Source organism: Plectrocnemia conspersa, unplaced genomic scaffold, assembly GCF_051122295.1.
Source record: "Plectrocnemia conspersa isolate PC_06_02 unplaced genomic scaffold, ASM5112229v1 ptg000011l, whole genome shotgun sequence".
Lineage (NCBI taxonomy): Eukaryota > Metazoa > Arthropoda > Insecta > Trichoptera > Polycentropodidae > Plectrocnemia > Plectrocnemia conspersa.
This window is the reverse complement of record NW_028277175.1, coordinates 10,125,622-10,150,423: the sequence shown is the minus strand read 5'-3', so window position 1 is coordinate 10,150,423 and position 24,802 is coordinate 10,125,622. Positions and strand designations below refer to the sequence as shown.

Genomic DNA, 24,802 nt, shown 5'->3' with positions numbered 1-24,802 from the left:
AATGATCACATCTCTGCTAAAGTAGCAAAAGCTGATATATCGGATCTCGGCTACCAAAAGGTTAGCTACCATCAAACGAAGATATATCAAAATAAAAAATCATTTCAGACACAATACATATTTAAAAATAAGGAATAAATATTTAATTCCTGATATTGATTCTAGATATCACATACATATATAAATATAATACATATGAAAGATCTGTGGAAGGAAGGAATTGTTTCATGTTTTCCAGCAGCATATTTTAAATTAAATTTAACAATAATTTATTTCCCTGTATCATTTTTTTAATAACCAACTTTAACTTAGCTCTAACTATTTAAAAGACAGATGCTGGAGGCTTGGAATAAACTAGAACAAGCAGAAACGTAGTCTTAAGTCGAAGAATATGCGAAAATACAGCTCCTATTCATAACGATTTAAAAAAGCTTATTAGTTTTTTTTCTATGCAACTTGTAGCTGTATTCAAGGTTAAGAAGTAAACAACATTTTTCATACAAAATCTACATATGAATATATTAAGACTCTTCTTCCAAGGCCTTTCATATGTATTTGTTTCAAGAACAAATTTCAAGTTCACTTTGAATACAAAAAAATAAGATCCTCGAAGATTAAATAATGGAAACTATGGATTTCTTATGAATATATATTTTTATAGAAGACGTAAAGGAAGCTTGTTTTCTGTAATACGTGTAAAGATTCTATAGAAACAATTATAATTTATAATCTTTAATTGTATTGAACTGACTAAATATGCAGACAAGCTGTTAGATTCAATAAAACATATCTTTTAATAAATACATACATGTCTTTTGTGTGCTTGAAATGTATTTTATATCAAATTAAGTATCAATACTCTGAAAATAAATATAGTATGACTAGCAGCTCCTAATTAGGCAAATTTCATCACAATCAATAACTTTATAAACCTTGACTAGAAGCAAGTTGAAATTCATAAATAGTTCTAATTGTAATAAGTATGTTTTTTAAGAATTAACGAGCATGACTTTTGAACATTCTGACTGAATTTATTCATATCGTAAATTAACTAAAAAATTATTTAATATATCACATTGTTTCAAAACGGTATAAATAACAATACTTAGACGTAATCATGCATATAAAAAAATCAATATATGTACCTACATTGTTAATTTTTGCTTCAAAACGCAAGCAAACTAGTAGGCCTAACTATTTCGATATATAAAAATGTTGCATTGTGTAAATTTGATTATTACGTATTATAATCCACTCGTCTCGGGATGAAGTATGTTATCTAATTTGAGTGCTGCTTTCCATAGCGGCTAGACGATACTTTCTGATCATGTCGTAAACTTTCTCCTGCTCTTCGGTGATCAAGATTCTCATCCTTTGCGTGAAAGGATCAAAATTTAATATCCTCTTTTTCCGTCTATATATGCCTTCTCTTCTCTCTAAAGCGCACTGTAACGTATCCTATATAAAATGAGCATAACATAAGTATCATATAAAAGTTTTAATTATATACATACATATTTAATAGTATACCTCATCAGATGGAACATTCAAAAACTTTAATAAACCTCTCAAAACATCTTCAACATTTTCTACTAGATCATCATAATATACTACATGCACTGGACCGGTAAAATTCAACAGCCAATCCAAATTCATCAGCCGCCACGCACCTAATTTTTCATTTACAAACTTTTGCCAATCTGTAAAATAAATAATAAATATTGTTATAAGCAGTCCAAAAACACTGAAATTAATGTTTGATTCAATAAACAAAAAACATAAAATTAATGTGTTACAGAGACAAAAAGTATCCGAATAGATAATACTGGCTGTTAAAATACAGATATAAAAGGAACGTCTCCAGAGCCCAAAATCAGTTGAACGAAAATTACGCCCTTTAATGCGAACCGCCCTAGAAGTAGCCGATACTCTTGAGACATTCCTTGAACTTTATCGCAAAACATAATAACTAAAACCGATTTTAGGTGATACATAAATATATTAAGACGAATAATTAAAAATAATGGTCTAGACTAGATCATGCAGCAGTTAACGGTGCTTACAAAATATAATTAATCTTAATGTGAAATATATAAAGTTTATTTACTCCAAGTGTCAATAAAAAAAATTCACTCAACAATTTGCTCGCGTGAATCATTTGTATATTGTGAACCAATAAAAATGATAATTTGTTGTAATATGTTTTTTTATTATTAAATTGAACTCAAATTACTTAGCATTACCATTAAAGTATATTAATTGATTGTTTGATTTAGCTTAACTGTTGCACCCACTACATTAATACATAACTCTACATATAAGTTGCTCTTAATATAAATTTTTAACATACATTTTCCTTTAGTTCTACGATATCGATCCGGTGATGCAAATCCGACGTGTCCACCACTTTGTCGGTTAAACTCAGCCTGTAATAAAATACATAATAGCGCTATAATATAACTATATTTATAATATATCTAACACATACAAGTATATTATTTGTTAATACCTGAATGGCTTGCTCCGGAGACCTAACTAATAAAACAGCACTATTGAACATTGTGCGTGCGGCGGGACCCCATTCGTGGGTTTTTACTACTAAAACCGAACCATTTGCTATGGCTTCGGCAGGGAAACCATTTTTTAATAGGCCGTAATCTTTATATATTGATCCAGTATGAATTCCTGTTTTGAAAGTTGATAGTTGTAGTTGATAGCATAAAACAAAAATCATTTATGGTATTAGAATTAATATTTGTACTAAATTAACCAACTGTACTGATATTTTCATGACAGCAATTTTTGTATGAATCACTTAATTAGACATAATACTAATGTTTTATTTCTTGAGGTTTATAAAGAAAATGTAGTATGGGTTAATTTACCGGTGGCTTGTTGTAGTAAATATCTAAGCCATGTGTTACCGCTGCCAGGAAAGGATACTAAAGCCACTGGTGGTCTAGGATCGGTGAAGTAACGTAATGGACGGCACCAGCGAGGACGGTTTCGACGAGAACGTCCGCTGGAGTAACTTCCTAGTCGTAGACCTAAACCGACGCCGCCCCCTCCAGATAGCTGTAAAATTTAATATTAATTAGATGCAAAACATGAATAGAAATTAAATAATTGTATAATAATAATTAAAAAATGCTATAGATTATTGTTAAAATATTATAAATTTGTTATGTTATTATAATCTGTGGCAATCAAAGAGTTAAATAGTTAACATTGGTTCATGATAATTTACCAAGTAAATGGAATAGAATTTTTGTAATGAAAATTTTGTTATTATTAGCTCAATGTGTACATGAGTCATGTTTTCGTCGTTGTCTTGTCTCAATCATCACATTTTCTTTACACATATTTTCAAGTCTTCTTTACTATGGAAATAATGAAGTATATACATACATATAAAATATTTTTTCTAATGCATTTTATATGTATTAGTCATGTAACTAAATTACATCTAGTGTTAACTTTCCTATAAATGAACTATTCTTTTAAAATATGATAAGAATTGCTTTAGTTACATTTAAAAAAAATGGTGTACGGATTTAACATTACTAAAAAAGATTATTAAGTCAATACTGTGTATTGTATTTAAAATATATTTTTATAAAATATATTATGCAAGTAAAAGTTATTATATCAAGTCGCAGATACATAGAACATGTAAGGTAAAAACATGTTATCTGATATTTTTGTCAAAAATCCACTCGACTAAGTTTAGTGCTCTCTTTTAAATTAAAACTCCTAGGAGATATAGATATGTTAGGTGCACATTTCTATAGAAGGCAAATGTTAATTTACGGCAAATATATGTTAAACAACGTAAAGATAAAAGATACTGTTATATTTCATAAATATATGGAAGAATTATGGTAAGGCGTGCATTTATTTACATTAAATCATATTTTATTAAAAAAATATGGTAATATTATTTGAGGTTATGTCATGCATGCCTATTTCTAATTATTTTTTGTTTAATTGCCTTTTCCGACAAATACAAAGTTATTTAGCTGTAGTTTGTAACTGTTAACTAGCTACAGAATTTTTGTCAAAAATGGCCACTACAAAACTTTGTATTTTTAAGACATATTATAAAAAATACCATTCAATTCGTGAATGTTTTGAAGCTATATTTTCACAAAAAATACATTCTAAGAGATTTCAAATAAATGTTTATACTCAATTAAAATTGTATAAGCACCTTTATATGAAAATTTGTTATTTTTTGATATTCATTTATATTACATTAACAAAATAAGATACTGATATAAAGTTTGTAGTTTTAATTATATTTTATGATCTTCATAGGTTATTAAATAGCTTTTACATACATATATTATTTGCACATCTACCGTAGGATTGCCATTATTCTCTGAACTAAGAAAAGAAGAGAAATTAATTAATTTAGTGCCAAAATAAAAACAATAATGAAACGACATGTCTATAAAAAATAAAATATTTTCTCAAAGAAAAGTAATGTGCAATAACATATACAAACAACAGAAATAAAGATCAGTTCAGGTTTAGATCAATATTTGATTTTTTAACATTTTGTTTGGGTGGATTGCCATTTTATAATATATAATAAACAAGAATTACTAACCTTTCCATGATGTACACCAGATAGCGATCTGGGTTCATGTAAAGCCACCGAGGAGAGTAGCAAAGCAGCAGCTAGGTATAAAGCCAGCAACGCTGCCAGCGCCGCCACACGCCACCGAGATAAGACCATCACCGTGCATCACCTTTTCATCATTATAATACTTGAAAGAATAAACGGGAATTTCGATTATAATAATACTTTTTTATAATCTTAAACAGTTTACTAAAATTGACTTAAGCTTTTTTTACAGTTAAATAATAATAATAAACATAGTTTGTTTAAAAAATATTGCTATAAAACATAGAATGTATGAACTATATTGAAACTTAAATATGTTAATCAATTTTGTACTACTATCAAATGTGGTTTTCAATAACGATCATACACTAATTGGCACGTAGCAAGAGAAAAAATAGTTCTGCTTAGCTTTACAATGCGGATGTTACTGAATGTAAAATAATTAAAATGTAACCGAATAACTGGACTAATAAATCAATTGACCTGATGAGTTCAGAGTACATAATTATTACAGTGTCGGTATGAATAACACGGTATTTAAAGCTCTTGTGTATGTAGTATAGAGAAGTATCGCGTTCATTGAAAAAGCAACACCATTATATTTGATAATTGTTTACACACTAAAAAACATAAACAGAATATAAAAAATACTTTAATATTTTAATTTATTTTCTAATGCACAAATATATTCCTTTATTCCATTGAAGAAACTCCTATATTTTTATTTTTGCAGATTGTCTTAGGAATATTATTATGCAAATTCACACCTTCGTACAATATTCCCCTGGTCCTATTCGTTTTTTTATACCCAACTATCCTTAAGTTGTCTCTATTTCTAGTATTAAATCTATGTACAACTTTATTTCTTATTAAATAAATTAAAATACTCTGATAACATATTATTTTCTAAATTATATATATATTAATACTAAAACATTCATCTTCGTTAACGAATCTGTGGAAGAATTAGGTAAAATATGAATATATTTATATTTAATCTTATCGTTACCTGATTGTTATGAACTATTTTGTCAATTGTTTAATTTAATGATTCAGCTGTAGTTTTGGAATTAACTACAGATTCAATGTCAATAATTAAAGTAAATGCATATTAAAGTTAAAAGTACATCAAATTACTTATATCTACATTTGTATTACATTTAAACATTATTAGATTCTAACATTTCAAACATAAAACGATGCATTTTTATCATAAAATCAATTCTCAAATGTCGTTTGCATTATTTAACATGTTATTGCTTTGAGATCTTTACATGTATCATCGTCAGGGCCGGCCGGGATTCGAACCTAGTTTCACTGACATTTTAATTAAAAATAAGTTATAATATCCACTTGATTAAATTTAATGCTTTGCTTTATAACAATTAGCATTGCTTTATAACAATTAGAAGATTTAGAATCATTTTTACTTACGCCAAGCATGTGCTGAACTATGAAAATTACTTCAGTACGAGAAAAAATGTGTTGAAAAATTAGGCAAGGCATGCATGGCAAATTAAAAATCTTTACATTTGTCATCGTAAGCTACCTATAATAATAATTTATAGCTAATTTAATAGATGTCACTGATTTACAGACTTTCTCTCGAAACTAAGTGGTTGTTGATTGTGTTGATCCCGTTGTAACGCATTGGGCTAACGCCTACCATGTTGTAACACATTTACAACAAATTAAAAAAGCATGTATTTAAACGGGATATGCAAATAATTTGAGCAATTGGTATATTCATCAAACTTTTGATATGCAACAAACATTGATACATACATTTATTGAGATTACAGTGTACCAAAATACACGTTTTGTTTTGATACTTAAATAATAATTATATTGAAAATAACGCGTTGATTCCAATATGTCATTATTTATTTCAGTGTGCAATTTTTTATTGTTGAAATCTACTACATGCTAAAAAAACTAATGACAATAGATACTTAATCATATTAAAATTATACTTAAAGGGTTAAATACATATGTTTCTCGTAGCATAGATTATTAATTTAAATTGCATTATTACATATTTATGAGTACTGCAGACTAAACTTTAATAAATAAAATAAAAAGCTTGACTTAAACAGTTGTATAACACAAAATATAAGATATGCGATTCGAACGAAGAAACCATATCTTATCCATAACGCAAATATAACCTTGGCATTTCCCCTTATATTTATTTACACTGAACGTTTTAGTATACACTCGTACATCCACATTGTCACAATCAATCATTGATTTTGTATAAGCACCGAACTTGGATTGCGTGTTAAGAGTTAATAATATTTTATGCCAAGTGCCAATTTTTGAAATCGATTTCGGGAGTTTCCACTCGTAAAATTGATCGTTTCTCAATTAAGTTACATTTTATAATAATATATTATCGTATTTATATTGGATTTGTATTCATAAAATTGTTTATTTTTTATAAGTTCAATTGATATGATATGATTTACCAGTCTTGTCGTTTCGACGAGGATGTTGCTAGTCAGGGGCGCTCAAAGCTATCGATTTGACGCCATCGAAGAGTTACGAGGACGTCGTCGTCGTTTTCCGACGATAGGCGGCCGTAAAAATGAGTTTCAGTGACATAATTCGGACGCAAAACAAAAATAAGCTCACTCAGCTTTGGCCGCTGCTGTCACGCGCGAAATGAGCTTTCATCTCGTACTGCGCAAACGCGAGCTTTTCTCACTCGGCCGAGCTTTCCCGGCTCAGGGGTGCTCAACGCTCTGCCAGAATATAATTTTAATATAACAAAATTTATAAGCGATCGAACCATTAAAATAAAATTCTTTTCAAACCTCTTACAAATAAGCCAAAAGCGTTAGAGTCGCAAATACAACCATAATGACTTCATAGATTATCGCTTATGCATAATGATGGCCTTAATGCATAATATTAATATATGCTACACATACCCACAGACTTTAACCCTTTTCGTGCCGAAATATTGTTATATGGTTAATAATAAGGGATGATTATATTTTAGATTTTTCGAAATATTGAATTCATGTATGTAATTATATTTTAGCTATATAATATTACACAAGTTTCTATTTCAGAATAATTGAGTGTTTACATATTGACGATTTTTATTGCTATTATGAGAATTGTTATGCCATCTCTAATGCCATATGTGAAAAAACCGTTTAAATTATATATTTAGTGTTATTTGGAACCACAATATTTTTTTTAATGTTCAAAAGATGTCACTATATTTAAAAAATATTTCATCGAATATATTATTGGTTTGCGACAAAACTAGGAGCGTACACCCGAGTCCTAGCGGCATTCATGTCGTCGTTCGTATGCAAGCACTGGCGTATTCAAATGATTAAATCACTTTTGATTAAAAGCTCGTTTAGAAACTGGATCAAACACAATCGCCACTCATTTATGCACTTTACACATCGTAACATAAAGTCATCAGGCATTTATTGAGTATACGCCACGTGAAAAATAAAATTAATTGTACCTCAGTTGCAAGGATACTAATACGAATACCCAGGACATTTGAAGATGAAAGTCTGCAAAGACAGTAAAACCGCATTTGGTAATCTACCGGAGAAAATGTATTCCGATATGATTTCATTGAAATGACATATCTTAACAAATAATTTCGGGATAGAATCGAGATTATATTTTGATTTCATTAAGATTCATAGTATTTCATTGAATGACATGCATTTTTCTTGCTAAATTCAGGGGGGGGCAAATTCTCCCACCTGATCCTCCTAAATAATGTCCCTGAAAGCAATTCCCGAAAAAAAACCGTCGAAGTATATAAATATTTCTTAGAAAAGGACAATTTACTAAGAAAGTTTCTCGGCTTTTATTACTAAAATGCATTAGCGGAAACGCCGAAACAGAAAACCGTTCATAACACAGTTCTAACAATTTCCAGTTCCGTATACCAGTTTTTTTAGAAAAGGCATGCGAAAATTACAAAGAACAGTACTTTCAAAATACAAATATATTGCTTGAATATGGATTATTACCAACTTCGTTTTGGTACACCCTTAATCTTACGCCTGGGGTAATCTGCCCCCCTTCGCTACGGCTCTAGGGACCGTGAAACGACACTGATGTCACTCAAGTTTAACAATTAGTTTCGCATATGTGGCACAATTTAATTCGATTCTCGACGGTATCGAAATCGAAATAAACAATTTGTGCTGATCGTTACAAAATAGATAATTGTATATCGATATTTCCAACAAGAGAAATATAAAAAAATGTCTTCGTTGTTAAATGGATGAAGAGGTGGTGAGATATATTTTTATAATGTATGATTCATAAACCTTTCCTTTGCTACCGGAAGCGAATTCCCAATATACACGCATTAGAGCGCCACAGTGATGTCACGATGACGTTTCTCGCCGGCGTCTACATCAGTTCCACAAATACTTACAGGCGTCGCTTCATACGCTTCTGCGATCGCGGGATCAGTTGGTCATAGATTGGATGATGCTGGATAATTACAAGATATACCGAAATGAGAACAAATCAATACAATATCATTAAAAAAAGGTTAGGTTGTTTGGTTCTATAGTAATAGTCGGCGCGAGCGGCAGCGAGGCGCCTCTAAGACGATGCTAGAAAGAGCCCTAATGCATGCTTTATGGGAATGCGCCTACCGGACCAACCCGAGAATATTCAGCGCACCGGGCTCAAAAAGGTCATTAAGAATTTTTGTACATTTAAGGATGCTACGAGAGCTAAATAAAGGTCATCTGAGAAATGAAAAACGGATAAAAATTTCCGAGGTGACCTATTTTTACAGGGCTGTGGAGTCGGAGTCGGAGTTGGAGTCGTGGTGTTTTGGCCGGAGTTGGAGTCGGAGTCGTGAAAAATAAGCGACTCCGAGCATTTTTTTAAATTATTAAATTTATGAATTTTTAATTGCGTAATAATTAATGTGTATAGCGTATGAATATTAAACGTGTAGAAAAACATCAAAAATACCTGATAAAATTAAACTTTTTTGAGTCGGAGTCGAAGTCGGAGTCGGAGTCGGAGTGGAGTCGTGTTGTTGGTAAATATCGGAATCGGAGTCGGAGTCGTGTTTTTTTTTAACGACTCCACAGCCCTGTATTTTTAGCTCTCGCGGCATCCCTAAATAAACAAAATTTCGCTGCTTGTGCTTATACAAAATTCTGACACCGTGCTAAATAGGATCAAATGGCGAGCCTAATTTGCTGTGATGTACACTGAGTGTACATGACATATTAGTATGTGAATATCTCTATAAAATGTTTTCCTAAGTATTCCTCCGTGTTACACTTACATATTAGAGAATTGCAATACATAAGTAATTATAGGAAGTGGAAAAAACTAATATCCTGTCAATAAAATTATAAATTCACCAATACAGTCAAACAAATGAGGGTTCCCAGTCGGATTTTTTGCTTCGCTCAAAGAGGGATGTTCGTGTACAAAGGTTTTCAACTTGATTTACAATATTATTTTTGTAAATAAATATTTGTTACAGTGCATTTACTCATTTTCCGCACTTATATTAAAATAATTATTTCGAAATAATTATAAAATTAAAAATATATTTTTTTAACATGTTTTTACATGTATATTGTGTACATCACCATAAGGGAAAGTTAACAGAAAGAGAATTTATGTGGTATTCACATTTAATTTCATATTACAATTCATATGACATTGAAAATTGATATTATTAGCAACTACTTCGTAGGATATTTACTTTTAAAAGTTTAGTTTTACTAATACTTTCGGTTTTTACTGGAACGCCATGTACCTATATGACGTGACATATACATATGTATGTACAGTGGTACCTCGGTTTTCGTCGATAATCCGTCCGAAAACAATCGTTGAAATTCGAAACCGACGAAAACCGAGGCAATTATTTGTAGTATGTATTAACATTACGAGGCATGTGACTGTATTATGTATATGTGATTAACGACTTTTTTATGAATACAAATGAGCAGTTCATTTTGAATACATATATTGCTAATCATAATTAACTTATTTTTCCGAATATGTTGCAGGAATATGCCGTTGCGGTTAAGGGCTACCGCCACACTATTTCCTACTTTTTGAGACCGCAATTAGGATTGTGTCAGCATATGGTTTAAATAAATTGCGCAATTTCCGGTTATAATCTTTGTTGAGTATTTTTATTCTCGACTCCATTGTAACGTACAAATACCATGAGAAATGTAGATTTATGCTACTCAAACCCTAAATAACTTGAGAGTCCCTGTCTGAAAATTAAGATGAATATAACCTATTTTCAATTTCATTTGATTTTTTTAGGTATTTCCTATACATAAAAATATCTTAAAAGCTTATCTCATTTCCAATGACTTAGGTTGAATAATAAGTTTCCGTAGGAATATAAACTTATTTTTCAAAATAGACATATTTATATATTTATTTTTAAATGTTTGCTCTAACGTTGAAGTCCAGATTTCCAGACATGTTTATGTTTTTTAGTTAAATTGGCGAATCTGGTTATTGTTATATTCACATGTTTTTTCAAATAAACTATTTTTCTTGTGTTTACAATATATTCTGTATTTACTATAGAATGTTCCACTTTTTAATGAGCACCAATACACTTTGACCTCTGCTTAAAAACAAACCTTTCAACTCATCAATCTTACCAATGAAGTAAAAAATGTAAATTATCATATTATCTTGAAAATAAATCAAAACGCTAATGACATTTACTAGCTGATAAAAAAATCAATGCACATTTGAGGATAAAAGTGGGAAGCGGTTGATTAATACTAGAAGTAAAACACATATTGCAAATTGCATTTAATTTATTTTTCGTTCAACTTAAAACTTAATGAGTGATTAACAATCATTAATATTGCAGACTGTGACAAAAAAACCCTAAAACATAATCTGTAGAAACTCGTATTTTTAGCATTTTTCATTACATATTAAAATCAGTATTTATTCAATTATTGTATTGAAAATTTATCTCGAAGCGAAAAATATAATAAACAGATTTTTTCTAAATTACCCTCATAAAAAACACCAATAATTGAATTATATAATTCTAAGCCCATAATGATAAACTCTATGCAAATACATCAGTGTTGAATTCAATGGGACTACCTATCGATTTGTTGATTTACTATGAGAATAAATTGAGGGTATTAAATGTGGGCTTCAAAATAATATCATTGAGTTTTCTTCTGAAACTATTTTCTTCAATAGTAAAAAAAACTGGGATGTAATTTGAAAGAGAATGCCAAAAAAGTATTCTCAAACTTAATGCTTTTAAATGATATGAGCATATTTTTAACCAACTTTTACCAAACATTTGAAGTTGTTTAGATCCCAGATATTCTTTTATTATTGATTGACACAAAAGCTAAATAAGACAGAGTGCAATTTTTTAAGATGCAGAAAGATTTTTATTCAGTAAATATAGTTGTAATTGATTGTCAGTAGAAATTTGTATCATGCGTAGTTTTAACATAATTTATTGCTATGTTACATATTCATGTTTCTACCTTTATTGTGTGGAAAATATTCAAGATGAGTTATACATTTATTATAACATTATAATTTATACAAAAAGCTAAAAATGATAAAAATACGGGTCTCTAATAATCGGTGAGGAATAGATTGAAGACAAACTAAAAAACTGTAAATCGTACGAATGTTTAAATTCAGACAAAAACCATCCTTGCGATTAATGTACATATCACATACGGGCAATAAAATGCCCAACATACCCTTGAACAATAACGTTTTAAAATGAAACGATGTGCTAAAAATCAAATGATAATTTCAACAACTATGTAAGAATCGGATAAACTAACCTTTGAAACGATTCCAAAGCAGACACCCTCTATTTAAAGCTCTTACAACTATATCAAAAATGAATGAGTTTTATATTTATATTTTTGAATAAAAATCAAATCAATCGACATAATAATACGTTTTTTATAAATTATTTAAAAAAATGTATTCAGTGCGTACGAGATAGAACGCAATAGTTTCCAAAATGCCTTGTTCGTTTTCTAGGAATTAACAAAGGCGTTTTTCGCAGTCTAGAAAAATATTTTAAGGTTACCCGAAGAGGGAGAGGCATTAGAATTAATCAATTAGATAATTAAAATTTAAAAATACAAGTTTGTACTTTAAAAAATACTTTTGGAAACTATTGAGTATCACCTCGTACATTATAGATATTGTCAGTTTGTTGCAAGAAGTCATTAGTATTTATGAATGGAAAACAGTGTTTTATTTGTAAAGTTGAATTATGCCAAAGCATATTTTAGCAGGAAACCTTTTTTGTAATTAACGAATTCTTGCAGCAAACAGTCGATATTATAAATTTTGATATTCACATCGTTTATTTGAAACGATCAAGAGCAAAGCTAGCATTATTGCGTCAAAATATACATTCTACGGGTTGTTTATGAGTTTTCAAAATATACATATTTATATATTAAATAGTGTCGGACATTGCGTATTCGACTAGTTGAGATGATCGCGTCGTTTGCGAATCGGCACTGACATAATTTGAGTCGAATCACCCTTAAAAAATGCATACGTTTGATACTGCGGCGCGATATTATAAATTAGTCTGTAGGCCTTTTCTCGCTATTCTTTTTAGTAAACTCTTCGGCGTTCTTCGTAAACTTCTTGCGATCCTTAAGATACTCTTCGGCTAAATCTGCTCTCAGAGGATGCTCCGGTTCCGGATCGTTCACGAGAGCCACTAACGCTTGAATGACTGAAAATCGATTCACGTTATCGACGAATATTAATACATATTGCGAATTATGTGAGAATAATTACCCTGATCTATTCTTGTGGCAGGTTTCCAATTTTCGGTACTAATAATCGGCAAGCATACTTGACCCTTCTCGTCTATATTTGGATGATAGATTTTTGTTTTGAAACTTATTTTAGGCGGCTTGAAGGGATACTCTGCCGGAAAGTTTATTTCGATTCTGAACGCTCCTTTGTTGTACGGTGGATTATCCTAATTGCGAAATGAAATCATACATTTAATGTTAAAATTAACTTTAGCTTGAAATGAAAATATATTTGTTATATACTCACTGGAACGATGAGCCCTTGCCATGTGAGAATATTATTATCGTCTACTTGAATATCTCTAAATGATTTCAGTCCGGACTGTTTAATATCACCGAGTTCCTGGAACGATACAAAAACATGCTTACAATCAATATTTGATAACAAATTTATCTTTATAGTCAACTCATTTAGCGCTCTAATAACCATCAATATGATTGCAAATATTAATGAAACAAACACAAAGGAAAAGATGAGTCATGTATATCGAAACATGTCGGTCATGGTTTACAATTCAATATAATGTAATAATAATCTCGTACATAGTATGAGTACAATACACTATTAAACAATTAATTAAATACATTTTAAGAAAATATTAAGATCGTTCTAGATTGATTTCAAACTGATTTTTACACAGTGACTGCAAACGAACGTATACAGGTGAAATTGTGATGAAACGAGTTTCGAATGACATGACATGACGAGTGTCAAAATGACGCTAATTCAGTACATGAGACTCGTTGCCGCGAGCGCCGGCGTTTCTTAATCAGAATCGATAATATAGTCGAAAAAATAAGCGTCACATCGCGCGCTCGCCGAAGTCGGGGAGCTTAGAATCGATCGTTACCTTTTGCAGGCGCCTGGTGGCCGCCATCTCTGTCTCCGGTGAGCCGCAGTCGCGCACCCCGTTGCCCGATAGGGATGTGACGACACCTGCGCTTGACGGCAGCCACCTGCGCTCGTTACATCGAGTTACGACATAAAAATATCAATATAGCAAATATCAATATAACCGACAGCGTTTATTTTCTACACTTTTAACTATATTACCATAGATAGCGCATATTGATGTTTTGTTTTTCAATATTTGGCCGAATTATCTCTAATAATGTGTCAAATGATTCTTGGTACATTCGAAAAATATGTTTCTAATCATCAGGCTTAGTTTCTTGTAAAATTGTTTTCAAATGCTCATGAGTGAAGCGGTACCTGAATTTGAAAAAAGGGTAACATAAATAGCACTTTGTAAGTACCCCCCGATGCATAGGAAAAAATATTTCTTTGCTGCGTAACGGTCGGAGGAACAAGAACATCGGAAGACAAAAATTATCATTAACCCGTTACAAATATGCCCATCAAGTAAATGTCACTTTATAGAGGCGTGGACATATTTCTTTGGTTGAATAAATGAGTATAACAATTGGCTGGATGGTCACTGCATGATTATGATTCGTGAAAAGCTTTGCAACCCTTGATATGGTCAGAGACCGCTCGGGACGAGAAACTGTAGACGGTGGACCACAAGGCCATGAACGGTCAGAGACTCGCATAGAGGATCGGACATCGACTACACCGACACTGCCACAACTACAACCTTTTTAACGAAAAATGCATCGCTAGTGAATATTAAATTACGATAAAGAATATTAGTTATTTAATTTAATTTATATCTCTGTAAAATACTATTTTCATAATATGTTGTAGCGATCTCTTTATATTTATATGTATATATATATTCATTCAGATTTTTCATTAGCAAAACTTAGCGGCACTCTGGTACCATTGGCGTAACGGTTTTTTCTCTCTACTGGCAACCTCATGCGTATAATTATTATATATATATTAAAGTATAATTATTAAATTTGTTATTTTTATTTATTTTGATGTATCGTTTTTTTTATTTAGTATAAATATTTGATTTCACTTACCGTATATTATGTATATTTTATATATGATGTAATGTATTATATAACCCGAGTGCTGCCAAGTGTGGCCATAATAAAATAAATACATATGTATATGTGGGGGCCCTATTATTCATTCATTGTGGCAAAAACTTGGTGGCACTTCGGTAACACTGACGTACCAGCGGCGGAGGGCATCACATACTTGGTGGACCTTGACAGGAAGACAACGGCCAGTGGTGCCTCGTCCACTGTTCACTCGCATATATTTCACTAGCAAACATGTAAGCTAGTACAAACTATTAATAACAAATTTTACTTTTAAATCACCGCCCGTCCACCATTTGTGTACGATTAAACACAAATTATTTCAGATCCTCGTAGTCATCTCGAAAACATCCGTGTTTGGCTAGTTTGTATAGGGCGGCCCTGAAGTTCTAACCGTAACACTCAAGAATTAAAGACGCAATCATGAATTTACTCTACAGCCCACAGCTAAAAATCTCTGAGCATTAACGGATTGCCGACTCCACCCCGCAGTAACTTCGATAAGTGCTTCATTTAATACAAGCTATGTGGAGAATATAATGAATCATTTTCCAACGCTCCTAGCACTAGGATATAATCTGTACACCTTTTTGTAGATATTTATATGTACACCTTTATGCTCAAACAACAAATAATGCTTCGATTTTAAATTAAATTACATCCTCCATTTAAAATAAAATTGGTTAAGAATTAAGCAAACTTTATGTTAAATCATGCCACTCCCAGATGTTATGAGTAGGTGAAATTTTAGTTAAAAAATAACCAGTTTTGCGAAATTAAAACAGAAATAACATGTGCCATTATATTTTCTATTTATTATTATTTATATGTTTACATATATTATAATATATTGCTGTTTTTTATATATATTATTACAAGCATCTATATTTTATATACATTTTCATAATATTAAAAAACTTAAATGACATCAGCATCGCTATGAGTTATCATATGGCGATAAATACCTTTTTTGGTTATAAAGGCTTTACCACATATTTTACATTTAAAATCACAAGAGTCGCTATGAGTTTTCAAATGTAGTGAAATAATAGCTCTAGTTTTAAATGTCTTACCACATTTTTCACATTCAAAGGTATATGCGGCACTATGAAGTTTTAAATGTTGTGTTAAATATCCTTTAGTTTTAAATGTTTTTTTACATTTTTCACATTCGAAATCGCGAGTATCGCTATGAGCTTTTATATGGCGAGAAAGAATGCTTTTAGTTTTAAAAGTTTTTCCACATTTTGTACATTTAAAGTCTAAAGAAATGCTATGACTTTTCATATGTTGGGAAATATATCCTTTAGTTTTAAATACTTTTCCACATTTTTTACATTCATAATTAAAAGCATCAGTGTGTTTTTTCATATGTTGTGAAATATTGTCTTTAGTTTTGAACACTTTGCCACAATTTTCACATTTAAAGTTACGAGCATTACTATGAACTTTCATATGGCGTGAAAGAATGAGTTTAGTTTTAAATGTTTTCCCACACGTTTTACATCCAAGATTACGAGCGTTGTGAGTTTTTAAATGTTGTAAAATATTTGCTTTAGCTTTAAATGCTTTTCCACATATTTTACAGTCAAAACCAAAGGCATCATTATGACTTTTCATATGTTTGGTAATATATCCTTTAGTTTTAAATATTTTTCCAAATTTTTTAAATTCACAGTTGAAAGCATCGATATGACTTTTAAAATGTTTTAAAATATTGTCTTTACTCTTGAACGCTTTTCCGCAATTTTCACATTCAAATTTACAAGTATGGCTATGCTTTACATGATGTGATAGAATGTCGTTAGTTTTAAATGTTGTTTCACATTGTTTACATTCAAAGTCAAAAGAATTGCTATGACTTTTCATATGTTGGGAAATATTACCTTTAGTTTTAAATACTTTATCACATATCTTACATTCAAAAGCAAAAGCAACGCTATGAGTTTTCATATGTTTCGTAATACTGTCTCTAGTTTTGAATGCTTTTCCACAATTTTCGCATACAAAGTTATGTGCATCGCTATGAATTTTCATATGATGTGGAATATTATTTTTAGTTTTAAATGTTTTTCCACATTGTTTACATCCAAAGTCACGGGCTTCGCTATGAGTTTTCATATGTTCAGAAATATATCCTTTAGTTTTAAGTACTTTTCCACATTTTTTACGTTCTGATACAAAAGAATCACTCCGACTTTTCATATAGTGAGTGAGATTTGTTTTAGTTTCGAAGGTTATTTCATCATAGTGAACTCTGGTATATCTTTCATTTTTTTCCTCTTTTCGTTTCTAAAATTTTGTTAAAATACGTTAAATAAAAAATTGTAATATTTTCAAAATGAAAAAATTATACAATTAACTTTTACTTGTGTTTCTATATCAGTATTTGAAATTTGTTGAGTTAAAACGTATATATTTTCAGTGTTTGCTTTTAGTACATCTTTTACATCGTGCGTTTCTGAAACGGTTAAAATAATAGTCTTTTTTATAAGTTATATTATAGTATTTAAAAAATAACCAACCCATTTCGAACATGTCTTGTACATCAATTACATTATTATCTTCACTCCTGTTATATTCTTTTTTAATATCTTCCAACTTAAAATAAAATATTTTAGTTTTAAGCAGTTTTATATTAATAAGGTGTAGGGTTTTATTTACCTCTACTTTATATTCAGTTTTGCTTGAAATATTGTTCTAAAAATAAGTATTTTTTAATTTTATTTGTTAAATAAAATTTGTAAAATTTATATAATGACAGCAAATTGACCGTTACTTGTGTTCCCATATCTGCATTTGAAATTTGGTGAGATATAACATTCACATCCAGAGTGTTCGTTATATCTTTAGCATTGTTCGTTTCTAAAATGGTTAACATTTATTTAAATTAATTAAAATGTAAAACAGCGGTTCTCAATTGATTTTGCGTGATAAAAACAATTTAAACAAACCAAAAATAAAAACTGGTTTACATCAATCTACAAAGGGTTTAAATTAAAGAATATTTGAGATTTTATTCCAAAAAATCGTAAGTGAACATGAAACACTATTGTTGCATTCCAAAGACTTTTTAAACTTTGATCGGAAATGCATGATTTCTTTACGATTCTAAATAAAAATTAGAATATATTTTTATTAAATAAACGTACTTGTCAACTGCTACTTATTAAATAATTGAAACTGTAAAAAAAGTAGCGATTAGTAAAGAATTAGAAAAACATATCTTAGACTATTATTAGTTTTTAAATGTTTTTACCAATGTACATGTCGAGTAAAATTATGTTTTACAATATATTAATAAATAACCTATTTCGACCATGTTGGGTACATCATTTATATTATTTTCTTCGCCGCTGTTATATTCTATTTTTATATCCTCCAACTTAAAAAAAGAATACACTTTTTTAAAATGAAAAATTAAATTGTATATAATAAAAGTATAGTTATTTCATTGACCTCTATTTTACATTCAACTTTATCAACATAAGCAAACGTCTCTTCATTGTTTTTAATGCCCGGTTCTGAAAATAGAAAGCGTAAAATTGTAATGTTATATAGAAAATATCTAGTAAAGCGTTTTAATAGTTAAGAAAAATATATAAATATTTAAGAATCGTTTGATGAAAAGTATACGTTTTTTATATGCGTCAATTCCAAAACTAATTCAATATGGTTTGTTTATGTATAATAACTTAATATGTATAACTTTCGATGTTAAGTTATAGACACTCGAAATGAATGCAATTGATTGACCACATACATATATATATATATAATATAATCAAAATAGTACCGGGTTTTAAAAAGATCGAAAACGTCATGACAGAAGTCGATATTGACGTCTTCAAATGTCACAAATTAAAGTAAACTTGTATTAAATTATTTTTTTGGTCCAAGCATCATATATTTTTAAACCAGGTGGAAATGTACAAGTATGTGTATGAACATATAGATATTTATAATTCTGATTTGACATTTTATGTTAAAATCTATCTGATTAATATTGACTAATTTCAACATTTTATATTAAATAATATTTTGACAGAAGTTTTACGATGTTTTTGTGGGATAGCCAGTATTGATAATTTTATTTCATACATTGTAATACATTGCAACAATAAGCACCAAGGCTCTGTTTGAGAAGATTAATAGTGCCAATACTCATTGGTAAGAATGAAATGCAATATTATCGGAAAATAATTTAGCGGCGCTTAAGAAAACCAATTTCGTCAATATTTATTGGTAAGAAAAATATAAAATATTATTGGAAAATAAAAATATTTTACGGATTTTCAACATCACTATATTTTTTACCGTTGTGAATTACTAAATGTGGTTAAATTCTTTTTTATATATCTTGAATGTTTGCTCAATTGCAGAATTTATTTTCATATTGATTTGGGATTTTTTTATATATATATCTGAGAACAAATTAAACTTAATAGAAACGATGTAAACTATTTTTAATGTAAGGTAATCTATATATCTCATTGAAATATATAAGCTCTTTTATTTAAAAAAAACGTGTTTTAAAATTCATGGTCAAAAACAATTTTGCTTAAACCATACCCATACGTCAAATTACTTCTTCATTTTTATAATATAACGACGTGTTTGTGTCAATAGATTCTGATCATAGAGCAAAATGTTTACAAAAAATTTCAAGTCAAAGGCATCCAATAACCTAAAATCTTCGTACAGGTAACCTTTTGTCTATTTATATTGTTTTCACATTGCATGTTTCAAAAAAAATATCTATAAAATTTATATTTATACGAATTACAGAAAAACTATGGTACAGAAGCTAAAAGAAAAGTATCCGGTTTTGACTGAAGATGATTTAAAAGAAATAATCCCGATTAAGGCGAGTCTTTGTGCCATTAAAATAGTTAATTCTGCTGGAGAATCAGCATGCGTGTACACAGTAGACAATGCTCCTTTTATTCTTGAAATGAACGATATTTTTTATCCCACGGTGTATGCTTTATGGAAGTGTCCACATATGCTCACTTCGATTATAGTAGAAAGTCATCTTGCACCAAAGGTAATATCTTATAATAAATTAATACATATATTTTAATTTAAAGTATAATATTATTAATGTGTTATAGTTGCAAGATGGTTTGATACACGTGCGAAGATCATTGTTGCCTTCATTCGGTAACAGAATACCTCATTTTCTAAAAGGAGCCGTTTTATCGGTGAATACTGAAGATAATGAAGCTGCAGTTTTAGTCGGTATTGCTCAATATTCGAGTAGCGACATTCTGATTGTTCAAAAGTATGATTATTATTAATTTTAAAATATTGAATTTTAAATAGTTACATAAATATTTATTTAATTTAAAGCGGAGTTTGTATTAAAACAATGAATATAGTTGGAGATTATTTGCTATCGCATGAAAAATTTGTAAAAATAGAAAGACCGCAACTGAAACCACCTTCGCCGTACTTTGCCAAACCAAATATTGAAAATAGTATCGAAGGAATAGCAAAGGTTGGTATTTATCGATATTACGATATTAATTTATTTGTATATTATTTAATAGTATTATTTGTATAGATGACGACTGATGATGTTGAACAATTAGAAACAGTAACTAATAATGTTAATAATGATGCTATGGAATATTTAGAAGATAATATAGAAACTGAAGAAAATGTTACTATGAATGAAACTGATATGACTATAAATAACAATGAGTTTCCGGATGATATGGACGGATTGTTGAAATACTGTTTATTGTGTGTTTTAAAAGTTAACGGAAAGAAACTGCAACTGCCGCTTAAAACAAATTTATTATATGCGTTAGTCATCTTGGTTATATTGAATAATAATTACAGTATTAATCGATTTAATTAATCTTTTCAGTAATCATATGGCATCATTTTGTCCTTCTGATAAGACTTTAGATGTTAAAAAATCTAGCCATAAAAAGATGGCCAAATTTTTAGAAGCTATGGAATCTGTAAGATTATTAATATTAAGTAAACAATATTTTTATTTTATCAATTATTTTACAAATTAAATATTTTAGGAAGGTTTCTTACAAATCAAAGAGATTGAAAAGGGAGTCGATGCTGTGATTAGTGTAAATTTAAACCACGAAGTCGTAAGGAATCATTACGTTATTTTCATCGAAGATAACGAACCACAAGCTAATGATTCTACTTTTAAACCACCGAGCGTGAGAGAAGTCTATAAAATAACTGCTGCAGTTGTACCGTTGTTCAAACATCACTAGTACTGTTTCGATATTATGGATATAATACATTATTTAAGATATATATTATTTAAAATTGATAATTTATGTTTAGTTTAAAAAAAGGACAAACAGTTCCGGCGTCCGATGTTCGTTCTTGTCTCGTTGATTACGTCAGATACAATAATTTGCAAGATTTAAATAATAAGAAGTATGGTAAATAAATAAATTTAACGTTTTTATAAATAATATTAATTAAAATCATTTTAGTTTGATAAAGATTGATCCATTCTTGGGAACTTTTACTAATTCGAGTACAACAATATCTTGGGAAGATATCATGTCGGCGATGTTAAAAAAAATGACAGCATATTCGGAGCTACGTTACGCTGATGGCAAAGCTAAGTTGCTTACCGGACAACTAAAGCATATAACGATGCAAGTGGCTAATAGATCAGGAAATAAAAAGGTCAATATTATATTTGAACATATAACATAACAGCAAGTATAGTTGCATTAATTTAAAAATAATTTAGGTAACTATTGTAAGTAATCTCGAAGATTACGGTATAAGCCTCACCGCTTTAAGTAAAGAGTGTCAGCATGGAGTTGCCGCCTCATGTTCGATAACTAGAACTCCGGGATCAAAAACTGATCAACTTCTTGTACAAGGAAATCAGGTTATTATCTAATTAAATTTATTATTATTTATAATGTTAATTTAAATGAATGATTTTTACAGCAATACTTCATAGCCAAACATTTAACTGAAGTTTACGGATTGCCCAAGAGATTTATAGACGGAGCTGATAAGATTTTGGCTAAAAAGAAGAAATAGACTTATGATGTAATATTTTAAGAAGTAAATCAATTAAAATTTGTATTAAAAATATTTTTTTATTAAGACGTCTATACAGATTTTTTACTTATGTTACTATATCCTATGCCCATACAAGTGAGAATGACTTTTTGAGAACCAGGCGGTCTATCGTCTTCGTCATCAGAGGAGTCTTCGTCGTTAGCTGATTTAGCAATTTCCAATTTGAAGGTGCAGCTGAAAAATTCTTTGAGATGTTGGAGAAATGATATTGTGTAATCTGAGAATGGTCCAACCTAAAAATATTAATGTTTATTTAGTCAATATATAACTAATTAGAAATAATCTAAAAATATATAAGATAAATAAATACATTAATATAATATGTATATCTACATTTGCCGAAGAGAAGTATATAAGAAAAATATTTGAAAATAAATTTAATAGTAATATGGGTTAAATTATATTTATTATAAAATTTATGACTGTCATTTCCAAGAAAAAAATACGATGTAATTTTTTGCATGCGTATAAAATGACGTTTTGATTTCGATTCAAAAAAAGGAAAAAACTAAAGTAATTTTTTTTATATAATACATTCATTTTAGTGGTTAAAAAATGTAGATTCTATCTAGTAGATTACGTGTTAAAATAACGAGTATTTTAATTTATAAAGAAACTTACAACGGCAGTGCTGACATCTTTTTGACCGAGAGCCATCCATAGGGCTAAAATCCATTGAAATGCTGAATCAACTGTTCCACCGCGATAAATTTCATCCAGTAGACTTTGAGCGCACTGTTTGCCTAAATCTTCAGGAACTGAATTTTCTACACCAGGTCCAGGTACAACAGATGCCTAAAAAATGATAAATATTTTTTCATTAAGAAATATGATTTCTATGGTACTACAATGATTATAAAAATTACCAATTCACTACAGTAAAATGTACCGGAATTAGTTTCAGCGGTGAGACTGATTCCAAATCCTGGACTTTTACCGGCTGAAGCTCCTTTGCATTGATCAGTATTGATATAAACATCAGGCAAAAAATTTAACATAACCTAAAAATACTTATATTAATTTACAATATTGAATTTAAGACGTTTGAGTCAATAAATAATTTTACCCCTTTTGAAGATTCAACCACTCTGTTAGCGATAGCCGGCGATATCCTCAAAGCATATACGACGCCTCTGATACGTTTCACGAGCCCCCATTTATCCCATTGCAACGGCCGCAACAATCTTCTGACGGGACATGTGAAATGAACTTCACCACCGCCCAACGGAGGAGCTCCTCTCCTATTGACCTTCAGAGACAATCCGTCGTCTACCAAAATGAACTTCAATAAGATGGGAAAAGCAGCAGCTTTGATTCTATCCACAGATACATCGACGGAACTTTGAGTAACGCCTCGTAAGATAACATCGATTGGTTCTTTACAAAAAGGCCCTAATGCTAACAGTACTTCCAGGTAATACCCTAAAAACGATAACAATTAATACATATTACATAGAAAAATAAAATAATTTTATTAAAAATTTACCAATTCCTCTTTGTATGCAGCAGTCGTGAGTGAAATTTCCACCGATTAATATACCTGGGTGGTAATACAAAGTCGTGCCTGTTTCGCTTAGTTCAACTTTGGTGCCGTTTGTGACTTTGTCAAAGAGTCTGATTAAGTTTATTTCGTATTCTTTTAAGCCAGGTTCATCTTCGCTGTTTCTAATGTCAATTATTCTAATCGGTTTGCCGCTCAACGTCGATAAGAGTAATCGTTGACGTAACAAATTGCATCCTTTGTACACGAACAAGTTGTTTTCTTTTGAAATAGCAGGCATTTTGATTTTTGTTGAACTTCGAATTTATGAAGCCATTGGTTTGGTTATAAACACGTGAAATTGACAGGACGCATTTTTTTAAACTTAACAGTATAAAATGCGGCCATATAGAAAATTTAACTTTAAACTTACATATCATCCAAATCATCGTCATCGTCACAACTCACCGAATGATGATTTTTGCAACACGCAAATATTAAATGACTTTTGACGTGGTTTTTTGACTTCTGAGAAATGATAATTGCTATTGACCAAAATTCGGTTTGAATACATTTTGACCAGTATTCTCATGTCATAAATCCGTGGCAATATCAATAAAGGTAGCTAACATATTTTTAAAACATAGTGTAATATCGAAGAGCAGACAAACTATAGAGCAACATGCGAGATGCAATTTTTCCATGAGAGTTGAGTTGGCTTATTTGTATTTTGGAATTGACTTAATGAAAATTAAATATTAGTTTTAGAACTTTCATTAGGTCAAGTTGGATTTGGTTAATTCGTGTAGG

At 30.1% G+C, this 24,802-nt stretch overlaps 5 protein-coding genes across 15 annotated transcripts; 1 reads left to right on the top strand and 4 right to left on the bottom strand.

The window, feature by feature from the left end:
- Nucleotides 1-813: 813 nt before the first annotated feature.
- LOC148229421 (WSCD family member AGAP003962) lies at nucleotides 814-7,310 on the bottom strand. The gene is made up of 7 exons (XM_088197670.1): nucleotides 7,099-7,310; nucleotides 4,613-4,772; nucleotides 2,886-3,075; nucleotides 2,510-2,685; nucleotides 2,351-2,426; nucleotides 1,531-1,700; nucleotides 814-1,458 (listed from the first exon to the last, which is right to left on the bottom strand). Exons 2-7 carry the CDS (start codon nucleotides 4,739-4,741, stop codon nucleotides 1,276-1,278), a joined length of 924 nt encoding a protein of 307 aa, XP_088053796.1. The 5' UTR covers nucleotides 4,742-4,772; nucleotides 7,099-7,310; the 3' UTR covers nucleotides 814-1,275.
- A 4,123-nt stretch (nucleotides 7,311-11,433) lies between these two features.
- On the bottom strand, nucleotides 11,434-14,399 carry LOC148229420 (ubiquitin-conjugating enzyme E2 L3). Its single transcript, XM_088197694.1, has 4 exons — nucleotides 14,322-14,399; nucleotides 13,718-13,813; nucleotides 13,451-13,637; nucleotides 11,434-13,385 (listed from the first exon to the last, which is right to left on the bottom strand). The coding sequence occupies exons 1-4, from the start codon at nucleotides 14,346-14,348 to the stop codon at nucleotides 13,231-13,233; spliced, it is 465 nt and encodes a 154-aa protein (XP_088053820.1). The 5' UTR covers nucleotides 14,349-14,399; the 3' UTR covers nucleotides 11,434-13,230.
- A 1,827-nt stretch (nucleotides 14,400-16,226) lies between these two features.
- On the bottom strand, nucleotides 16,227-19,325 carry LOC148229419 (uncharacterized). Of its 11 annotated transcripts, none has more exons than XM_088197618.1 (9): nucleotides 19,223-19,305; nucleotides 18,886-18,950; nucleotides 18,686-18,811; nucleotides 18,381-18,609; nucleotides 18,200-18,291; nucleotides 18,091-18,126; nucleotides 17,952-18,027; nucleotides 17,796-17,887; nucleotides 16,227-17,718 (listed from the first exon to the last, which is right to left on the bottom strand). In XM_088197618.1, the coding sequence occupies exons 5-9, from the start codon at nucleotides 18,215-18,217 to the stop codon at nucleotides 16,345-16,347; spliced, it is 1,596 nt and encodes a 531-aa protein (XP_088053744.1). In that variant the 5' UTR covers nucleotides 18,218-18,291; nucleotides 18,381-18,609; nucleotides 18,686-18,811; nucleotides 18,886-18,950; nucleotides 19,223-19,305; the 3' UTR covers nucleotides 16,227-16,344. The 11 variants fall into 11 exon arrangements, with proteins under 11 accessions (XP_088053744.1, XP_088053746.1, XP_088053747.1 ...); XM_088197620.1 differs by having other exon boundaries at nucleotides 18,206-18,291; XM_088197621.1 differs by having other exon boundaries at nucleotides 18,206-18,291; nucleotides 18,579-18,609; nucleotides 19,223-19,289.
- A 642-nt stretch (nucleotides 19,326-19,967) lies between these two features.
- On the top strand, nucleotides 19,968-22,542 carry eIF2D (eukaryotic translation initiation factor 2D). Its single transcript, XM_088197629.1, has 11 exons — nucleotides 19,968-20,130; nucleotides 20,215-20,473; nucleotides 20,541-20,710; nucleotides 20,779-20,926; nucleotides 20,993-21,237; nucleotides 21,302-21,398; nucleotides 21,468-21,673; nucleotides 21,748-21,843; nucleotides 21,903-22,101; nucleotides 22,169-22,312; nucleotides 22,375-22,542. The coding sequence occupies exons 1-11, from the start codon at nucleotides 20,075-20,077 to the stop codon at nucleotides 22,468-22,470; spliced, it is 1,716 nt and encodes a 571-aa protein (XP_088053755.1). The 5' UTR covers nucleotides 19,968-20,074; the 3' UTR covers nucleotides 22,471-22,542.
- On the bottom strand, nucleotides 22,510-24,400 carry Rtc1 (RNA terminal phosphate cyclase 1). Its single transcript, XM_088197664.1, has 5 exons — nucleotides 23,999-24,400; nucleotides 23,579-23,934; nucleotides 23,379-23,513; nucleotides 23,134-23,307; nucleotides 22,510-22,745 (listed from the first exon to the last, which is right to left on the bottom strand). The coding sequence occupies exons 1-5, from the start codon at nucleotides 24,291-24,293 to the stop codon at nucleotides 22,542-22,544; spliced, it is 1,164 nt and encodes a 387-aa protein (XP_088053790.1). The 5' UTR covers nucleotides 24,294-24,400; the 3' UTR covers nucleotides 22,510-22,541.
- Between the last annotated feature and the right edge of the window lie 402 nt (nucleotides 24,401-24,802).